This window comes from Aquarana catesbeiana, linkage group LG06 (assembly GCF_042186555.1).
Source record: "Aquarana catesbeiana isolate 2022-GZ linkage group LG06, ASM4218655v1, whole genome shotgun sequence".
NCBI lineage: Eukaryota > Metazoa > Chordata > Amphibia > Anura > Ranidae > Aquarana > Aquarana catesbeiana.
The window spans coordinates 395406153-395426803 of NC_133329.1; the positions used below are offsets into that span (position 1 = coordinate 395406153).

At 45.9% G+C, this 20651-nt stretch overlaps 1 protein-coding gene across 1 annotated transcript in view; it reads left to right on the forward strand.

Annotated features, from left to right (window-relative positions):
• The window catches only part of LOC141147825 (uncharacterized), a 28682-nt gene extending 10027 nt beyond the window's left edge, over positions 1-18655 (forward strand). Inside the window, exons 4-7 of the mRNA XM_073634994.1 lie at positions 499-648; positions 3383-3537; positions 12288-12479; positions 18327-18655. Of these exons, the coding sequence (XP_073491095.1) occupies positions 499-648; positions 3383-3537; positions 12288-12433 (451 nt within the window). The 3' untranslated portion in view covers positions 12434-12479; positions 18327-18655. The remainder of the gene's footprint in view (positions 1-498; positions 649-3382; positions 3538-12287; positions 12480-18326) is intronic.
• Positions 18656-20651: the final 1996 nt, after the last annotated feature.

The window sequence follows — 20651 nt, forward strand, 5'->3', positions numbered from 1 at the left end:
TTAGGAGCTGCAGGCAGGAGTTTTTAGGCGAGGCTTCGGCCTAGTCCGCGGCATCTGGCCTCGCGACCTAAAAACTCCTGCCCGCAGCTCCTCAGGACCGGCGAGGTGTCAGCGTCGGTCCTGGTGAGAAAAAAAAAAAATTCTAAAATCGATTTGCTGAAAATTTGAATCGATTTGACCTCTCAACTCGATTCAAGATTCAAATCGGATTTTTTCCCCAGCCCTGGAGAGAGCACCTCCAAACTGAGATCAGAGGGGTACACAGAGGAAGGCTTTTTGGCTGCTGAAGGTTAAAGCTGACCTGTTCCTACAGATGATCCTAGGTGGAACATTTTAGTTTTAAATGTGTGTAAAAAGATGACACTTTAAGACAGAAGCAGATTTTCTCCTTTAGAAGATATCAGGCTGTAGATGCTTCTGGAGTCTGGCAGTGTGTGGGGTGGGGGGGGGAGACACAACGGTGTGTTTTGTATTGGTTATAAATCTCTCTTCCTGTAGGAACCGGACCCGGGAACGTTATGCCGCCCACTTCGTTCAGATACTGGATCTACAAGAAGCTCTGGAGGAGGAAGAGAAGACTCGGCAGCAGCTGCGGGAGGTGAACCAGGAGATGGAGAGGCTTAGTGAGCCATCAGAGCCGGAGTCCAGGTAACGGCTTCCTTCTGGAGGACTGGAGGAGGAGGACTGGAGCTTCTGGAGTGGCCAAAAGAAGCTTTTCAATGTACCCAACATTGGCGCTGTCAGGGTGGACCCATGGAGGCCATTCTGCTTAAAGCAGAACTAAAGTTCACAATTTTCCACTCCTGTGGTCTGACGTCCATGAGGTCCTTTGCTGACATCTTCTCCTCAGCTTTTTCTGGATGTCAGGTCTTCGGCCATTTTGATTGGCCAGCACAGGATGACATAACGCTTGCACCATGCACAGGAGTTCATTCAACATCCAAGCACACAGGCCTTGTGCCAAGAATGTACCCTGAGCTGCACATGCACACTTTACTGGCTGCAATACATACACTGTGGAGGGGCAGTTCATAGAGGCACCATAACTTGCCTGTACTTCGGGGCTTTCTTCTGGGTCCGTTCGCGCATCCAGAAACTCGAACTGTCATACTGATCAGTGGGTCCCGGCCAACGATTTATGGCTGACGAATGACAGAAGAGAGCCCTGTGTTGGTAAACAACACAAGGCTCTCTTCAGATGGCAGCAATGTGCCTGTTTTTTTTCAGTAACTCTGAAGTGATGTAACGTCATCTCTTCTAGTTCCCCATATCCTAGAGACGAACAAAGCGGTTCCGGCCTTTGTTCGTCTCTACGATCAGTCGGTGGAAGCACCCACTGTTCGTTCAGGTATCCCGGTGGGGCGGGACAGCTGGCCGATTAAGGCGGGAGGTTGTCCTCTCCCGCTGCTTGTAAAAGCAATCCAGTGGCTAGTTAGCCGATAGGATTGCTTTTCCAAGAAAGCTGACTATCGGCTCTAAAAAAACGTCAGCTGCAGGCCTCATCCCGGTATAACCACTTAAAGACTAGCGACGTACGGGTATGTCACTGGTCGGCAAGCGGTTAATAATTTTTATTTTTTTTATGCTATTTCCTGTGCTATTTGCCTTGCCTTGTAATGATTGGCTCACATGATATGGCTACAGGTAGGGGTGCAGAACAAAAATTTTCGGAATTCATTTTGTTTATTCGTATGCGGTTAGATTATTTTCGAATCAATTCGAAATAGTTTTCGATTTTGTTTTCCAATTTCCAAAGAGAATAAAATAGAATAGAAAATAAAGGAATATAATAGGAAAAATGTATAATAGAATAGAAAATAAAATAAAAGAATATGACATAATAGAGTAAAACGGAACAAAATAGAATAGAAAATAAAAGAATAAAATAGACTATAACCTTCCGAAATTCGAATAGAATTAAAAAAACAATAGAATAGCAAGAATATAACCATTACCCAAAATTCAAATAGAATCAGTTTTGAATATGAATGGAATAGAAAAGAATAGATTTAGAATAGAAAATAACAGAATAGTATAGAAAAAAACCCAAAATAGAACGAGTATAACCATCTTCCTATTCTAATCTATTCAAATTGATTAGTTTTGAATTGTGGGAAATGGTTATATTCTTTCTATTCTTTTTCTATTTGTTTATTCTATTCTCTTCTCTTCAAATTAATTCTGTCCGAAATTCGAATTTCGGAAGATGGTTATATTCTTTCTATTCTATTGTTTGTTTTTCTATACTATTCTGTATTCTATTCTTTTCTATTCAATTTCTATGTTGTGATTGGCCCACAGCTAACACGTAGTACCAGGGCAAATCACAGCACCCTGTACCATGTGATTAGCTGTACCCAATCACAGATCACTAGTGATCACAGCAGTCATGAATTCGGTCACCAGTCAGTGCCCCTGATCACTGTCGGTCAAATGTTGTATGTAAAAAAAACATAAATTGTGAAAAAAAAAAAAAAAACCCAACTAAATTTCTTAATTTTCCCAAAAATAGTGACAAAAAAAATTACAACTTCAAAAAACTCGCTATGCCTCTTGATAAACACCTCAGACTGTCTACCTTCCAAAAAGGGGTCATATGGGGGATATTTGTACTGTCCTGGCATTTTTGGGCCCCAAGAAATGAGATGGGGGCGTCAGTACATCAGGATTGATCAATTTTCAAATACATAAAGTTTTTTGCCTTTTAGTTCTACTTAAACTCACCTGTCACACTGCCTCCCCCACCTGTCACACAACCCCCCCCATCATACTGCCCCCCTCTTGTTACACTGCACCCCTCCTTTTATAGTGCCCCCTCACCCGTCGCACTACCACCCCTGTCATACTCCCCCCCCCCCCCCCCCCCCCGTCACACTGCCCCCATCTTACTACCCCCTTCTTGTTACACTTCCCACATCCTTTCATAGTGCCCAACCCCCCCCCCCCCACTGGACCCTTTCTTTTCTGAATGGACATAGTGAGTGATCGGTAGCACACTCGCTGTGTCCATTCATAACTGAAGCATAGTACCTGCGTTTACCATGCTTCAGTTTGTGAAGGAATGGGAAGCTCTGTACGGAGCTATTCCTGTTCATTCATTCTGTGCAGCTGAGGCTGCAGAGATTGAGATTTGAGGGCCCCGTACTTGAAGGAAAGGACCCCTGCCAGGGTCCAGGGGCCGTTCATGGTTTCTTGCACCGAGGTCCTGAAGGTTCTAGTTACGCCTCTGGGTTCCAGGTCTGTGAGAGAAGAGAAGGGAGGGGAAAATGTTTTTCTCTAGGATGGGGGTCCACTTTTATGTTATAATGTTTTGAAGTAGAAGGTGCCAAACAGCGTTTCCATCCAGTGCCCACCTTCTCAGTGCTTCCACTTCTCTCTGTAGTGAAGTCTTGGAGTCCAGAGTGAAGGAGATGGAAAATCTCATCACTGCCTACCAAGAGAAGGAGAAGAAACTCCAAGAGGAAGCCGAACATCTGAAGAGTTTACTAGAAAAATCAGAGGAAGAGCTGGTCCAATCAGAATCGGAGCATCGGAGAGGTGAGGGGAATGTCATAGCTCCTAACTGTCCCTGATTTGGAATAAAGTCCTTCTGTTCCTCTGTCCCTCTTTTCTCCTCCTTTGTTCGTCATTTTGGTCTACAAGAAGAACAGAAATGGAAGGCGCGCACACCTAGTGCATTACCAGAGATAATTAAATAAGAAGACATTTTTGTATAAAAAGTGGGTTCTCCAAAGGCCATAAACACAAGTGCATGGACATTCACAGAACATTTCTGTTTTTCTTGTAGTTCCTTTCGGATTACCCCATCTGAGGAAGGCAGCATCCACCCAGTTTTGGGATACCCTATATTCCTTTCACACCACCATTTTATCTGACATCTGTTACTCCCCACCTTGGAAGACCTATTAGCGCTGGAAGTGACTGTGTTTTTTGTCCCTCATTTTGGTCTGATCTATATATTTGTATATAAAATGCACTTTTTATCTTTAAGAAAGTGTTTCCCAGCGCTAAACCTTTCATCCAAATTCTAAATTGCATTTGTAAACTTCAAGAGCCAGTATAAATGAAATCACTATCCTGATAAGAATGACACAACAGGGAGTTTTGGTGAAGGAAAAATCCCCTCCAAATGTTGGCTGTTCAACAAAGTAACTGAAGCTTAAAGTACACCCTGATGTTGGTGCACATTGTGAAACTCCACATGTTAAAGTATAACTAAAGGCAAAACTTTTTTTTTTTTTTTTTTTCTCTTAGTTTTGGATAGACTGGAGAAGGATTAGAACCCCTGTCAGTCTTTTATTGCTGTCTGTCCTCCGGATTCCTCCTCTCTATTTGTCCTAGTAACCATTACCGCCAAGAATGAAAGTGAAAGAAAATCCTAATTTCTGATTTGTCACCAGAACAGGAATAAAGGGGAAAATCTTCCAATGGGGACACTAGTTCTGGTCACAACCAGGGGATTTCCTCACTTTGTTGGGATTTCCTTTCACTTCCAATTTTGGCTATAGAACAGGAAGTGAATAGAAATCTCCATGTGACACAAAAAAAGCTGACAGGAGTCATAACCATCCCTTACTCTATCCAAAATGGGGGGGGGGGGGGGAGTTTGCCTTCGTTCTACTGCATACAAACTTATAAGCACCAGGGGGCGCTTTTGTAAGGTCTGTCCCTATAGCATACAATAAAACAGGGATTTTGCATTTTTTTTCCCCCTTTTTTCTTTTCCTTTCCTTCTACCTTTTTCCTTTCTCCTCCTTCCTTTTTTTCCCCTCTTTCTTTCTTTCTTTCTTTCTTTCTTTCTTTCTTTCTTTCTTTCTTTCTTTCTTTCTTTCTTTCTTTCTTTCTTTCTTTCTAAAAAAAGTTTGCCTTCGTTCTACTGCATACAAACTTATAGACACCAGGGGGCACTGTTGTAATTTCTGCCCCTATAGCATACATAGCATACTTCTTTCCCTATAGCATACATAAAACGGAAAATTGTATCATACTTACCGTAATTTTCCTTTCCTGGTGCCTATCCATGGCAGCATACTAGTGATAGAGCTCCGCCTCGACTCCTCCCTCAGGACCAGTGAATAGCATAAACTAAAGACGTAGTCCCTCCCCCAACATTCTCCGTAAAATAGAATACCGAGGGTGGGAGCGTATGCTGCCATGGATAGGCACCAGGAAAGGAAAATTACGGTAAGTATGATACAATTTTCCGTTTTCCTGGTGCCTCCATGGCAGCATACTAGTGATAAATAACTAGCTGACACGGGTGGGATAATGCTTAACAATAAATGTTTAATTAGAATGAGACATTGCAGCCTGAACTGCCCTTCTCCCAAACTCAACCGTTGTGAGAGCTCCTGGGTCGATACGGTAGTGTCTGAGGAAAGTATTGCGAGAAGACCAGGTGGCGGCCCTGCACACCGTCTCTAATGACACGTTAGCCCTTGCTGCCCAGGAGGTTGAGACTGCCCTTGTAGAATGAGCACTCACTCGGGATGGAGGTTCCATATTCTTTATCCTGTAGGCCTTCTGGATTAGCTTTACCACCCAAGATGCCAGAGTTCTGATGGAAGCTTCTTTGCCCCTGTATTTACCGAATGGAACAATCAAGAGTCTTTCCGAGTTCCTGAAGGATCTAGTGGCCTCTAGGTAGGCTCTGAGCACTCTGTATATGTCCAGCTCGTGACATGCTCCTGAATCTGCTTCAGCAAATACTGGTAGTGCCCAGGGCTCCAAAAGGTGGCTTGGAGTAGTGACCTTAGGTGTGAACCCCCGAAGGGGACGAAGTTCTACTCTATCGTGAAAAAAAGAGATGTGGTCATCACCTATTCCCAACGAGTGGAGTTCTGAGATCCTTCTACCAGATGTAATGGCTAACAGAAAAACCGTTTTCAGTGTTATGTTCCATATTGTCAGTTGTTCCACTGGGGTAAATGGATGGTCAGAGAGGACTTCAAGGACCAGGGATAAATCCCACTTGGGAAAAGACCGTCTGGCAGGTGGCCGGATCTTCAGCACTCCTCTGAGGAAAGTGACCACTAAGGGCTCTTCCGCCCATCTTTTATTTGTTGCGGCAGAAATTGCTGCTACTTGCACTTTGAGAGAACTTAGGCCAAGACCCAGATCAAGTCCTGATTGGAGGAAGCCGAGAACACCTGATGTAGAAGGAGAGATTGGATTAAACTCATTTGAGGCAGCAAATGACAAGAACTTGTCCCATATTCTTGAATATATAGCATTGGTTGCTGGTTTCCTGGCTCCTAGGAGGGTTGTTATGACCCTTGGGGAGCATCCTAGGGACTCGAACCTTCGCCTCTCAACCTCCAGATTCGAAGGTTTAGCTTCTGAGGGTCTGGATGAACTAAACTGCCCTGCGTCAGAAGTTGAGGGAAAGGATGGATCCTGATTGGAGAGCTCACACTGAGACGCATAGCTAGAGGAAACCAAGGTCTCTTCGGCCAATATGGGAGTACTGCCAGTACCTGGACTGTTTCTCTGAGAAGTCTCAGGAGGAACTTGAATATTAATGGCCGGGGGGGAAGGCATATGTGGTGGTGAACCTCCAGGGGCATGACAGGGCATCTACTTCCTCCGCTTGCGTATACGGAAGGCGAGAGACGAACCTGGTCAGTTTGGCATTCCCCGGGGTGGAAAATAGGTCTACTTGAGGGGGATCCCAGAGGCTGGCAATCTGATGGAAGACCTGGGGATGAAGAGCCCACTCGTTGTTCAAGAATTTCCTCGACAACGTGTCTGCTTCCGTGTTCAACCTTCCCGGGAGATACATCGCCCTGAGGTCTAGGACGTTCTTCTCTGCCCAGAGCATAATCGGCTCCACTTCCCTGAGGAGTGATGTGCTGCGAGTGCCCCCCTGCCTCTGCAGGTATGCGACAGCTGCCCTGTTGTCCAGGCGTAAAAGTACTCTCTGGCCCCTGATCTGAGAAGCCAATGAAGTTATTGCCAAGAACGCTGCTCTCATCTCCAGTATGTTGGATACTGCTCCCTGGGTGGAGCAGGACCATCTCCCCTGTATCCTGGTTTCCCCGCAATGGGCTCCCCAGCCCTGTCCACTTGCGTCGGACGTAACTGTGATCCAGAAGAGGGAACCCAGATAGCGAGGTTTTGAGAGGTTTTCCGGCAGAGTCCACCAATGAAGGCTCCTGCGCATTGCTCCCGTCAGCAGAATTGTCTGAGAGAGTTGCTGTTTCTTCCACTGCGCCAAGAAACCCGTCTGAAAATACCTCAAATGCCAATGGGCCCAAGGAATCATCGGTATACAGGCAGACATTGTGCCAATGAGGCTCAGGCATTGCGATGCCGTTAGATACCGGCTCGCAATGGTTTTGACCGTCTTCTGGATAATAATCCTCATCTTCAGGGATGGTAATGACACTGTCCCCTCCCGGGTGTTGAACATCGCACCTAGATAGATCATCCGCTGTGTAGGTGCCAGCTGACTCTTCTCTGAGTTTATCAACCATCCTAGTTCTCTCAGGGACTGGAGAAGAATGTCTCGGTGATACACCAACTGACCCGGACTGCTTGCTAGGAGGATGTCGTCCAAATAGTGGTATATCCTCAAACCCCTCTCCCGCAGGGGAACCAAAGCGGATATTAGAATTTTGGTGAACACCCTGGGGGAGGTGCACAGGCCGAAGGGCAGGGCTTGGAACTGCAGGTGGATCCGACCTACTGCAAATCTGAGATACTTCTGAAAGGCAGGTAGAATTGGCACGTGTAAGTACGCATCCTGCAGATCGATTGATATCATCCAATCTGTTGGCTGTACTGCCTGAATGATTGTTTGTAGAGACTCCATCTTGAAGCTTTCTGGGTGTATGTGCCTGTTGAGTCTTTTTAGATCGATCACAGGCCTCCATCCACCCGTTCTCTTTGGAACCAGAAATAGAGTGGAATAGAAGCCTGCGAAGCGCTCCGCCAAAGGAACCGGCACAGCTGCTCCCTGAAGTTGGAGTGACGATACGAATTGTCTTTGGGCTTGAGCCTTCAGCAGAGAGGATGGAATTTCCGTTCGTGTGAACGAATTTTGAGGTGGAGGATGAGAGAAACTCCAAAAGTGTCCCCATTGGATTGTTGAGAGAACCCAGGGATCCTGACATTTGCTGGCCCAGACTGGAAGAAAGAATTTTAGTCTGGCTCCCACCGGGAGTGTCTGGGCTAATCTGGCGTCAAAAGGACTGCTTCTGCTCATGTGGAGTCTGAGGGGCCTTCGACTTTCTGCCCAAAAAAGATGCCTGAGTGCCCCTCCAGGGTCTTCTGCCGTCTCTGAACTGCCTTGCTTGTCTGAAATCTCTAGGGTTTGACTGGCGGAACCTGGAAGAACCCCCTCTGGGTCTTCGCATCCTTCTGTCTTGGGGAAGCATACCTGACTTTCCTCCTGACAGCCTAGATATGGCTTTATCCATTTTGTCTCCGAATAATGCCTTCCCGTCGAATGGGATTTTGCACCAATTTTGTTTGGACGCCAAATCCGCCGTCCAGGGTTTTAACCACAAGGCCCTTTTTGCCATTACTGAGTGCAGCATAGATCTTGCTGAACACCTAATCGTGTCAATAGCTGCTACTCCAACGAAGTCTGCTGACAATCTAATTTCTTCCAGAGCTTTAATTATGTCTTCCTTGGGGACATCCTAGCGTAGAGCTGTTTCAATGTTATCCGACCAAGCTCTAATGGCATTAGATACGGAGGTGAGGGCGATCGCTGGCTTACATGCCGCTCCTGCAGCTAAATAGCTCCTCTTGAGATCTAGATCGATTCTTCTGTCAAGAGGATCCTTGAAAGAAGCGGAATCTTCCATAGGCAGGGTAATATTCTTTGCGAGTCGCATCACTGATGCGTCTACCACTGGCATGGAGTTCAGTGACTGTGTTCCCGACTCCGGTAGGGGATACAATTTATTGAAACGGCCCAATGACAGTTTTTTTATCAGTTCTTGACCATTCGTTTTGAATGATTTGCGTAATTTCTCCCATCAAAGGGAAGAAAGCCTGTTTCCTTTTAAAGAATGGGAAGTAGCTTTTTGCTTCCTGGGGAGGTTCTTCAGTATCCTCCCAAGCTATTGCGGCTCTTACTGCCTGGATGAATGGCTTTACCAATGAATGGCTGAAGCCGGAAGGATCTGACTCATCTGACGAATCGCCCGAAAGGTCTTCAGGTGGGGAATCTCTGGCCAGTCGGCCTGATGGAGGTAGAGGCGTACTGGCTGCGGAGGGACCAGGAAGAACAAGTTCAACTTCCTGCGCCTGGGACATCTGCGGAACTGGCTGGGCAGGAACCAAGGCCGCAAGCTCAGAGAAGGAGTCCTTCATAGTTCTTTTGAGCAGGTCCACCACCTGTTGGTTTTCTAACTCGCGGCTGGACGCATAGTCCGCGAAACAGTCCTTGCAGACTACTTTATTCGGTAGCGGACTAGCCCCACAGGTCCAGCACTTCTTCTTCTTGTAGGATCTAGGAGAGGAGGACCGGTCCCGTCTTCTGGATCTTGATCTATGTCACGAAGAATGGGACTCACGTCTTGACGAGCGGGACCAGTGGCGTGAGGAGCGAGATCTGCGACTTGGGCTGTCGTCATCGTGGTGCCTTGAGGATTTTTCGGTCCTCTTGGAGTGGGCAGGGCTATGATTTTAAGAAAAATCATGTCAGGCCAGCGAGCGCACTTTTTTTTTTTTTTTTTTTTATACTCACGTATAGGTGGTCCCATACCTAACGGAGGTGTGAGGATCTTTGCTACAAGATGAGTGGCTCATTTCGGAGTTGGGCACAAGGATCAGCTGCCGAAACACAAACAAAAAAAAAAAGGAAAGAAAAAGAATGTTTTTTTTTTTTTTTTTTTTTTTAAACTTACCACAGCGCAGCTCAGAGAGACCTTTAGCAGGGCAGCCGAGGAAACTCTGACCACCCGTCCCCAAAGCCGATCTTAAATAGCCTAAGGGTGGGTGGGGTAGTTCCCATAAACACCCAGACTATCTGCCCCCTCTTTTTTTTTTTTTAAGAAAAGGGCAAAATTGGCCCTTTTTCCCATATCCAAGATGGGCGCCGCGGCGTCGAGACCGCGCACGCGCCCGCGCATGTGCAGTAGAACCGCCGCCGAGAAGACGCCGGGAGGCCGAGAGCGACGGCTGTTTAGCATGCGCGGCACCACGAAGGGGACGCCGAACCACGCTGCCTGCAAGGGGGAACGAACAACAACACTGCCCCCACAGCAACAGGAAACCTTATTGTTACCAGAAAAATCACCAGGTAACAAAAGCAATATAAAACAGCCTACTATCTCTAAACTTCATTCAAGGGAAGGCAAAGAAATAACATAAAGGGGAGGGGGGGGAGAAGAGAAAATGCAACTTTCTTTCTTTTCCTTCTTTTTTTTTTTTTAAAAGAGATTGAAAGAAAATGAAAAATCACAGGCCTGGCAGCTGATCCTTTTGCGACTCCTCCGCCATCATCATAGGATATGGTGGCAGACTGCGTTCCGGTAAGGAAACTCTGCAAGAAGACCCCAACAGATCAACAGAGGGGTTCCCAGTCTTATTAGCGCTGTGAGCGGCCCAAGAACAGGGACTGCGCACGGGAAAGGCTAAACCCGGCGGACGCTGCCGAATGCAGAGGTATGGACATACTGCTACTCTTCACCAGCACAAGAGGTATGAGGAAAAAAAGGAGAATGTTGGGGGAGGGACTACGTCTTTAATTTATGCTATTCACTGGTCCTGAGGGAGGAGTCGAGGCGGAGCTCTATCACTAGTATGCTGCCATGGATAGGCACCAGGAAAAGGGATTTTGTGTATGCTTTTCCTTTCCTTCTTTTTTTTCTTCTTTTTCTTTGCCTCTTTCTCAATTTTCCTATCATTTTTTTTTTTTTTTTTCGTTTTGTTTTTTTTTTTTTCTTTCTTTCTATTTTTTTTAGTTCTTTCTTTCTTTCTTTCTTTCTTTCTTTCTTTCTTTCTTTCTTTCTTTCAAAAGTTTGCCTTCGTTCTACTGCATACAAACTTATAGACACCAGGGGGCGCTGTTGTAACTTCTGTCCCTATAGCATACAATATAAAAGGGATTTTGTTTTTTTTTTTCTTCTCCTTTTTCTTTTCCTCTTTCTCATTTTCCTTTCTCCTTTTTCCTATCTTTTTGTTTTTTTCTTCAGTTCTCTCTCTCTCTCTCTCTCTCTCTCTCTCTCTCTCTCTCTCTCTCTCTCTTGGTCTTAGTCTTAGTGCTTTACAGCTCACTCATCTATATAGCTAGCATGCAGCAAGTGAATGGAAAACTGCATCAGAACTCCTTAAAGTGGAAGCCGGTCACCTGAAAGCTAATCTTCTCTTCCCTTTTTCCTCTTTCAATTGGAATATTTTTTTCCATGCTTTATTTTTTACACATTTATTGTGCTGGAATACAGCACATCCCACATTTCTTGCCTAGGAAAGAATTACGTCTTGGGCCCCACCCTACCCGCCCACCTCCCAGATTCTGAGCGTGTGCAGATGTGCTGCAGGGGTTCGGGCCCCGTGGTACATCTGCGCACGCGTTGTTTTTTTTCCGTACATGCGCAAAGATGGGTAGTACGGAAGTAACAGAACTTCCATGTTTTGGTGCATGCATGGGAAATATCCTGACTGTGTCCAGATGTGCCAAAGGGCTCTGTCAGGACCCGATGTCCAGGTAGACCCTTTCGGCATAACTGTGCATGCGCTATAATGGTGGTAGGGGTGGGGGGGGGGGGGGCGCGGGGGGCAGATCCACAGAGAACAGGGGCTAAAGCTCCTCTTTAAAGGGGACCTGTGCTAGGTCCATGCAGGGCAGAGCAACAGATGCATAACTCCCCTCACCCCAGCAACACATTTCACTCACAGTTGCTGGAAGTGAAGTAAGTTCTGGGGACTCTGCCTGTTCCCATGTGCCTGAGTGAGCAACCAAGCACCAGTGTTGTCACATGGGAGGAAAGGAAGTGAGTCTCATGTGCCCCATACATAGAAGTACTATTGGTACTACTCTCGGTTCCTTGTGGTCGAACAGAGCTAGGGTGTGGGGGAGTTGGGGAGCAAAGTGGTTGGGGGGGGGGGGGGGCCTGTTTTTTGTGCTTCGTTTTCATATCCTCATATTCAGCTTATGGACGGTTTCCTTTTAATTACACCAGGCCTCTCTGCACACTCATCAGTAGCGCCTGGACATCTGCAGCCAATAAGGTACAAGCCCTGCCAATCCCACGCTGAGACTTGTAGTTCCCCTGCAGGTAGTCCCTGTCCCCATACAGTATGGATATAACTCATTCCTTTTTGTTTCTTAGTGGAAGAAGAACTTCATGCTGCACAGACGTCCCTCCCTGATCATGGCGGCCTGGGACGTAGCGAGATGGAGCTGCTCGTGGACTCCTGCATTAGAGAGGTCAGACAGCTTAACATCTTACCCGGCACAAAGCGGAACAAGAAGTGACGTCGGCCCCTTGGAGTCCCCCCCGTGGACAGGTTTTACTGGCCAGGTAAAAGAAATATTGTGCCCATTGTGAAAACAAAATCTGAAACTACCACTGATAACATTATCTATGTTTACACAGAAAATAAGAGCAGTAACATTTTGTTTCAATTTGCTATGGATAGGTGAAGCGAGCCGGCAACTCGCACATCCATACTACAGTCTTTATGTCTTAAAGGCGAGAAAGGCCCCCCCAGACCTAGGGGACCCCTCATGGGCCACCGACGGCCTCTTCAGCACTTCATCCTCCACCCGACTCCTCTACTGACATGTCTTCACCATATTTAAAGGGGTTGTAAAGGTTCATGTTTTTTTCAAACAACACCTGTCAGTGACCGGCCCCCCCCAGCCTCCTGTTTTACTTACCTGAACCCTGGAACTTGTCCCACGGGGATGTGCTGTCTCTCTGCCCGGGGTTCTCAGCTTTTGATTAGATAGATTGATAGCAGCGCAGCCATTGGCTCCCGCCGCTGTCAATCAAATACAATGACGCGATCGCCGGGGGGACGCTGAATACTGGACTCGGGAGCACGCCCGCAAGGTAATCCCCCGGGATAGCGCTTCTCCTAGGGGGGTTATTTGATGTGTAGAGGAGCCGAAAGACCTGCTGAGGGCCCCTAGAAGACGGTGTTCGGGGCCACTCTGTGCAAAACGAGCTGCACAGTGTGGAGGTAAGTATGATATGTTTGTTGGTTTTTAAAAAAAAAAAAAACAAAAAAAAAAAACGCAGAAGTGATCAAATACCACCAAAAGAAAGCTCTATTTGTAGGGAAAAAAAGGACATACATTTTATTTATGTACAGCACCGCATAATCACGCAATTGTCAGTTAAAGTAACACAGTGCCGTATCGCAAAAAAATGGCCTGGTCATGAAGGGGGGTAAATCTTCCAGAGGTCAAGTGGTTAAAGTGACACTAAAGGTTCGGTCTTTAAAAAAAAAAAAAAAACGATTGTGCGGTGCTGTACACAAATAAAATGTATGTCCTTTTTTTCCCTACAAATAGAGCTTTCTTTTGGTGGTATTTGATCACTTCTGCGTTTTTTTTTATTTTTTTTATTTTTTTGCGCTATAAACAAAAAAGATGGAACAATTTTGAAAAAAAACAAAATACTTTTCTGCTATAAAACATATTCAATAAATAAATTTAAAAAATCTAATTTCTTCATCAATTTAGGCCAATTTGTATTCTGCTACATATTTTTGGTAAAAGAAATCGCAATAAGCGTATATAGCTTTGTTTGTGCAAAAGTTATAGTGTCTACAGACTATGGGATATTTTTATTTATGTCTACTGGTAATAGGCGATCAGCGACTTATAGCGGGACTGCGATATCGCGGCAGACAAATCGAACACTTAACTGACACTTTTTGGGGACCTGTGACACTAATACAGCGATCAATGCTAAAAAAAAATGCAGGCGGACTGAAACCCGGATTATTCAGACCAGGCTGTGGCTCCCAAAGTAACCCAGATAGTCGCACACAAATCTGTTGCCGCCAGGCAGCTGCGGACAGCTGTCTGGGGGCAGGTCCGGCATCACGGGGAGGGGGCAGGGGGATGATGTAGGCAAGAATAATTTGGCCACACCCACTGTTCGCTGCGGCACGCTATCCGCATTACTACTCTCCTTGGGGCACCCATAGGTGTCCCAGTCCGCTAAAGTGTTTGGGTTTGGCTTGAAGAAAAGGTGGCAACCCTACATGAGACCCAGTTTGCAAAAGGGAGGGACTCTGATGTGAAGAGTGGCCTTTGATGTTAATTTCATCAAGATGGTTGTATAAATTGTCCCAGGCTCGGGTTTCCCATGTCTGCACCAGACACCCCCCAGAATATATACACCTATGAACCAAGAAGTGACTGCTTCTGGCGAAATCCAGAGATTTCCCCTGTAGTACTTTTGTTCTGTCACTAGATGTCCCCAGTCTGTTGGTCAAAATCCTTTAAAGAACAAGTTTATCTCTAAGAAAAAACAAAAGTGCATTTTATTAATTTTTTTTACGTATGTGTGTTTGTTTTTTTTTACAGGCCTGTAAAGCTTTGTGCCAGCGATCAGCTGTGCAGTTGTCTGCCCATACCTCAAATGGGCAGGCAGTTAATGACAGGAAGGATCAATGAACTACCTAGGGCACTCAGCAGTAGTGATGGGCTCGGGCGTGTTCGTAATTGAACCCACCAGGAAGCAGTCACTGCTCACCGCCATTCATAAGCAGTGAGGCATTTCCCGACCGTCAGCTTGCACATACACACGCTGCCTATGACTGGAGGTGTGCAGTAGCGGCTTCGATCCGAAACACGCCCGAGACCATTCTTACTCACCAGCACCCTGGTAGTTCATTGAGCACAACAAGCCGTCAGCCGTAAAGACTGTTGGTACTTTTGGTTCATTCATTCACAGAACTCTGAGAATGAATGGCCCAGCTGCGCTCTTTTTGAATGGTGAAAGCGGGTGCAGGGAGAAGATCCCTGGCCCACTGTCACGGGGGGGGGGGTCACTGAACGTGTCGCACCCTAAATGTGTGTGTAACATGTTCACACATTTTTCTTTCCATTGTTTTATTATTAAAGTTTTCACAGAAACAAATAGAAAGTACACTTAGACATAACTGTCATACATTATAACACGTTTCCCAGAGTTCTTTGAAGGAAAATGTATGACCTAGTAAACAAAGATACCCAGGTAAAGAGTACATATTAATTATCAATCGTAGGGTGGAGAGTGATGTCCCCTCATATCCAGGCACCCCATCTGGGAACAAACTGTGCCTGGGAGGAGGACAACGCAACCCATCCTATAGTTCACCTATGCACATGTAACAACAGGATAGTTACCCATCATCGATCATTGTTTTGTCATTTATGCAGTTCTTACATTTTTATTATTATTATTTTTTTTTTTTTTTTCATACAAATAGAGCTTTAGTCTGGTGGTATTTAATCAACACTGGGTTTTTTTTATTTTTTTCCAAATAACCGAAAAAAAGACCAAAGTTTGTTTTTTAAAAAAAATGCATTTTCTTAGTTTTCTGTTAGGTATTTATTTTCAAAATGTTATATCTTCATAAATGTGTGTGGTGTTTTTTTGTTTTTTTTTGTTTTTGTTTTATTTTTGTTTTTTTAAATTATTTATTTTTTGTTATATGATCTGCTGTGATTGGCCACAGCGATCATATGGTACCAGCAGCGGGCCGGTACAGTGATCTGTCATCAGGTGACAGATCGCGCCGCAGCGTGGCCTGTTCCAGGAGGACGTCCTATATTATCCACCCAGAATGTTGAGTGTCCCTATAGACCAGGGTTGCTCAACCCTTTCAGGAGCGAGGGCCACTTTAGCAACTTGGTAACTCCTCGCGGGCCACAATGAGCGTAGCGGGCAGATGACCGGTCCGTTTCCGCTCTGCATATGTAGAGCAGACATGAACACGGTCCGCTCTCCTCTATGGGCCATCCGATCCTCCCAGACAGAAGGGGACAGATCACCTTCTGTTTTTTTTTTTTTTTTAAGTGGATTGGATTGGACATAGGCGGGTGTAAACGGACACAAGTCCATTTTGACATCTGCCGCTCTATAGAGGTGAATGGAGGGTCAGATTGGGTCCACCTGAAAAACAGACAGGTGGACCTGATCGGACCAATCGTGTATGGCTGTTGGCTGCTGCTGGCTGTCCTCCAGGGTGGGTACTGTTGGTGGGTACTGCTGGCTGGTTCCCAACCCACCATCCCCGAGCATCAGTGTGACATTAGCCGGTGCTAGAGGAAGCATGCGGATGCAGAAGAGCGCAGAGTGGATGCTTCCCGTATCGCTCCTGTCACAGGAGTACATTTGGTGTCACTTGGCCTGTGACAGGAGGCAGCGCTATACAGGAAGCATCGACTCTGCTTCCTCTAGCGCCGGCTCTGTTCTTCACACTGATGCTCGGGGATGGCGCCACCTGAGCTTGCCGACCTGCCATCCTAGAGCAGGAGGTGGCGGGCCACATCAGAGGGCCAGCTGGTGGGCACCCCTGCTGTAGATAGATGGTGGCCAGGCAGGAACTGGGTAAACCCAGGCCATCTAGACCCACCCTTAGATTGTGACTGGACAGTGAAAGAAGAAGCAGCACAGGGATGAGATTATCTCTGCTCTCCTCCTATCGGCATGCTTCATGACATATATGAGCTGATATATGGCTCCTTGTGCTACTTCTTCCTCCCAAACTGCAACTCTGCTTTACAGGAACAGCAAAAGGCTGATACCAGGTCAAATTCAAGTACTAAAAAAAAAAAAAAAAAGTAAATTTATGAATATACAGTTGGAATATTTTGTGTCATTTTATTTTGCCTAGAGCGCCCTTTTAAACAAATATTACCTAAGCAGGTCAATTGGTGACACATAAAGTGGAGTTCCACTCGTTTTTAAGTTTATTAAAAGTCACCTACAAAAAGTGTAGCTGCTGACTTTTAATAAACAGACACTCAGCTGTCCCACGGTCCAGTGATGCGGCCGCCCGAAGCCTCGCTCCTCTCTGCAGCGCCGGCATTGGAAGTGTGGGCTTCTGGCTGGGACAGCTTGCGGCATCACAGCCAGGTGCGCATTGTGCATTTGCGAGTCGCGCTGCGCCTTCTCAGAGGCTGGGCAATCTTCTGGGACCTGTGACGTGTCCCAGAAGATTGCAGGGAGGGAAGGGGACAGGATGAGTTGCCTAGGCGGTGAGAGCGGAAGTGGGGGCTGGGTACCTGTCAAAACTAGGTACCCGCTCCCCCCCACCCCCTCAAAAAAAAAAAAAAATTACATGTCAAATGTGGCATGTAAGGGGGCAAGGAGTGCTTAAAGCAGAAGTTCCACTTAAGTTTCACACTGGCAACATTTTACTGAAATGGCTCCGCTCATCTCTTACACTTGCTTAAAACAAGGCTTCAGACAGGCATTTTTTAAAAGCTCTCTGAACGCCAGTCAAAGCTCCTGTCACTAAATAAAATGGTTACCTTACAGTCCTGTTTACAACTTGCTTTTGCTTGATGCTTCGGTGGTGCTTGGATGAGCCTTTGGTGGGGCTTTGTAGGGCTTCAATGAGGCTTTGGTGGTGCTTCAAGCGAGCTTTGCCATTGACTTCTATGGAGGCTTTGAAGATGCTTTGAAGCACAACGAAAGCGACATTGGGGGATAATTTTTGAAGCGAAGCCGAAGCAAAAGCATTGTGTAAGCTAACTATTTTATTAAGTGATGGGAGCTTTGACTAGCGCTCGGAGAGCTTTAAGAAAGCGTGTCCGAAGCCTTGTTTTGAAGCAAGTGTAAACTAGCCCTTTAGGGTTCATTTACACTTTCTTTGGCTTCAACACACAATAAAGCAGCTACCGCTTCAAAGACGCTTTAGTGGTGCTTCGATGATGCTTTAGTGGTGCTTCGATGACGCTTTAGTGGTGCTTTGATGACGCTTTAGTGGTGCTTTGATGACGCTTTAGTGGTGCTTTGATGACGCTTTAGTGGTGCTTTGATGACGCTTTAGTGGTGCTTCGATGATGCTTTAGTGGTGCTTCGATGATGCTTTAGTGGTGCTTCGATGACGCTTTAGTGGTGCTTCGATGACGCTTTAGTGGTACTTCAAGCGAGCTTTGTCATAGACTTCTGTGGAGGCTTTGAAGCACCACTAAAGCGACATGGGGTATAATTTGTGAAGCGAAGCCAAAGCAAAAGCAATGTGTGAACAGGACTGTAAGCTAACCATTTTGTTTTGTGACAGGGGCTTTGACTGGCTTTCACTGAGCTTTAACAAAGCCTGTCCGAAGCCTTGTTTTGAAGGAAGTGTAGAGTAGCCCTCATATATGTACAAGAAAATAAGTGATAATAATATTTGTTTTATCTCTTTGCTTCCAGCTGTACAGATATCTTCTGCTTCCTCTCTGGGTTCTCCACCTTGGTCGTTCTGTCCAGGAATACTTGCAGAAAGTGACCGGCCCGGACTTTTCATCGTGCAATGTGGCTGTTGACAGTCGGAGCAGCACTGTGTGCTTCAGGGCGTGTCCAGCAGGGGGCATAGAATGTCCATTGAATAGATGGAAATGATTTTACGAAGGAATGTTAGTGATCTGTACATGTATGAATTTCTTTTTATCAGTCGTGATTTTTATGAATTGCTATTTATATTAAAGTGTTTTGCTACCCTATGTATAAACTCCTACAATAAAGGAGAATGCTCTATACAGAAACTTTTTTTTTATAGTATCTACTGGTAAAAACGGGTTAGATGAAGATAACGATGGGTCTCCTGAGCCCATTCACACCTTTCCAGTGTGGTGCGCTGCAGTAGTGAACGCATAAATGTTGCAGCAACGCACATTAACCACTTGAGCTCTGCAAGGTTTTACCCCCTTCAAGACCAGGCCATTTTTTTTGCTATTTAGCACTGCTCTAATTTACTGGTAATTGCGCGGTCATGCAACACTGTACCCAAATTAAATTTATATCATTTTTTTTCACACAAATAGAACTTTCTTTTTGGCGGTATTCGATCACCGCTGGGTTTTTCAATTTTTGCTATATATTCGAAAAAAGACGGAAAAAAACGTGAAAAAAAAATATTTTATTTTCTGCTACAAAACATCCAATTTAAAAAAAAAAAAAAAAAAAAAAAGAAATCAAATCACTTCATACATTTTAGCCAAAATGTACTCTGCTACATGTCGTTGATAAAAAAAAAATAAAATAAAATAAATCCCAATAAGTGCATAAAAGTTGTAACGCCTACAAACTATGGTGTATACTGGAATTTTTTTAATTTAATTTTTCTATACTAGTAATGACGGCAATCAGCGACTTATAATGGGACTGCAATAGTGTCAGATTGCCCGCCGCACTAACTGATGCTGGAGGGGAACTGATTAACTGCTACTGTTACATACAGTAATCAGTGCTAACATTATACACTGTCACTGTACTAATGACACTGGCTAGGAAGGGGTTAACACCTAGGGAGATTAAGGGGTTAAATGTGTAATGCGTGCTGCTTTTTACTACAGATCTTTGTTTCTTATCCCTGCAAAGCAGGGATAAGAAACCGAGATTGTTCCCTCTGTACAGAGCTCTGTGTTAATTGTCAACATAGAGCTCTGGGCTGTGATTGGACACAGCCAGTCAGGTTCTGGCCATAAATCATTGGTCGGGATTTTCTGACAGGCTCCCTCTGTGTACAGTCACACCGGGTGCTGGCATGGCGGCGCACATAGGCACATGACATACAGGTGCGTTGCTTTGCCTGTGTGGGTGGTCCGCAAGTAGTTAACACATGCTATTTAGTGCCAAAGCACCCCAACATATTAACTGAACGCACCTCCGAACCTCCGATGCACATGCATTGCGGTGCACCACAACCCGTGGTAACACACGACCAGGCATTGTACTGCACGGCATTGATTGACAGAACAAGCACGCATTAACCTCTTGCCGCCCAGGTAACATCTTTGCGGTGGGAAGAAGTGGCCTACAGGGGGCAGAGGTTTCTGTTCTAAAAGCATGCTCAATGTCCACTCCCAAACACAGAGACCAAGCTGTCAAAGTCTGTAATAGTCAGGAACTAGGGGAACCAGCTCCTGGTCCTGTAACCACCTGACAGCCAGTCACAGTGGTCACATTGCTAGGCAGACCTTCCTGCCACCTTAGCGTACCAGCGTAGTTAAAGGGACACCGGGATAGGTGGGAAGGAGTTCATGCAACACACCGGAATGGACGGGTGTGACCAAAGCTGCAGGAGGAGATGATAATATGCAGATTAGCTGATCGCCTATATCTGTGGTCTCCAAACTGGATGCGGCCGGATGTGACCTTACTCTTGCTTTTATCCGGCCCTTAGAGCATTATCCCCCCCCCCTGTCAGCAATAGTGGGGCATGGTTCTTGCCACTGACCCCAGCGTCAGGCCATTATTCCCATCACTGACACCAATGATGAGGCACTATTCCCTCACTGACACCAATGACGGGGCACTATTCCCCCCCACTGACACCAATGAGGGGGCACTATTCCTCCCACTGACACCAATGAGGGGTCACCATTCCTCCCACTGACACCAATGATGGGGCACCATTCCTCCCACTGACACCAATGATGGAGCACTATTCCTCCCACTGACACCAATGATGGGGCACTATTCCTCCCACTGACACCAATGATGGGGCACTATTCCTCCCACTGACACCAATGATGG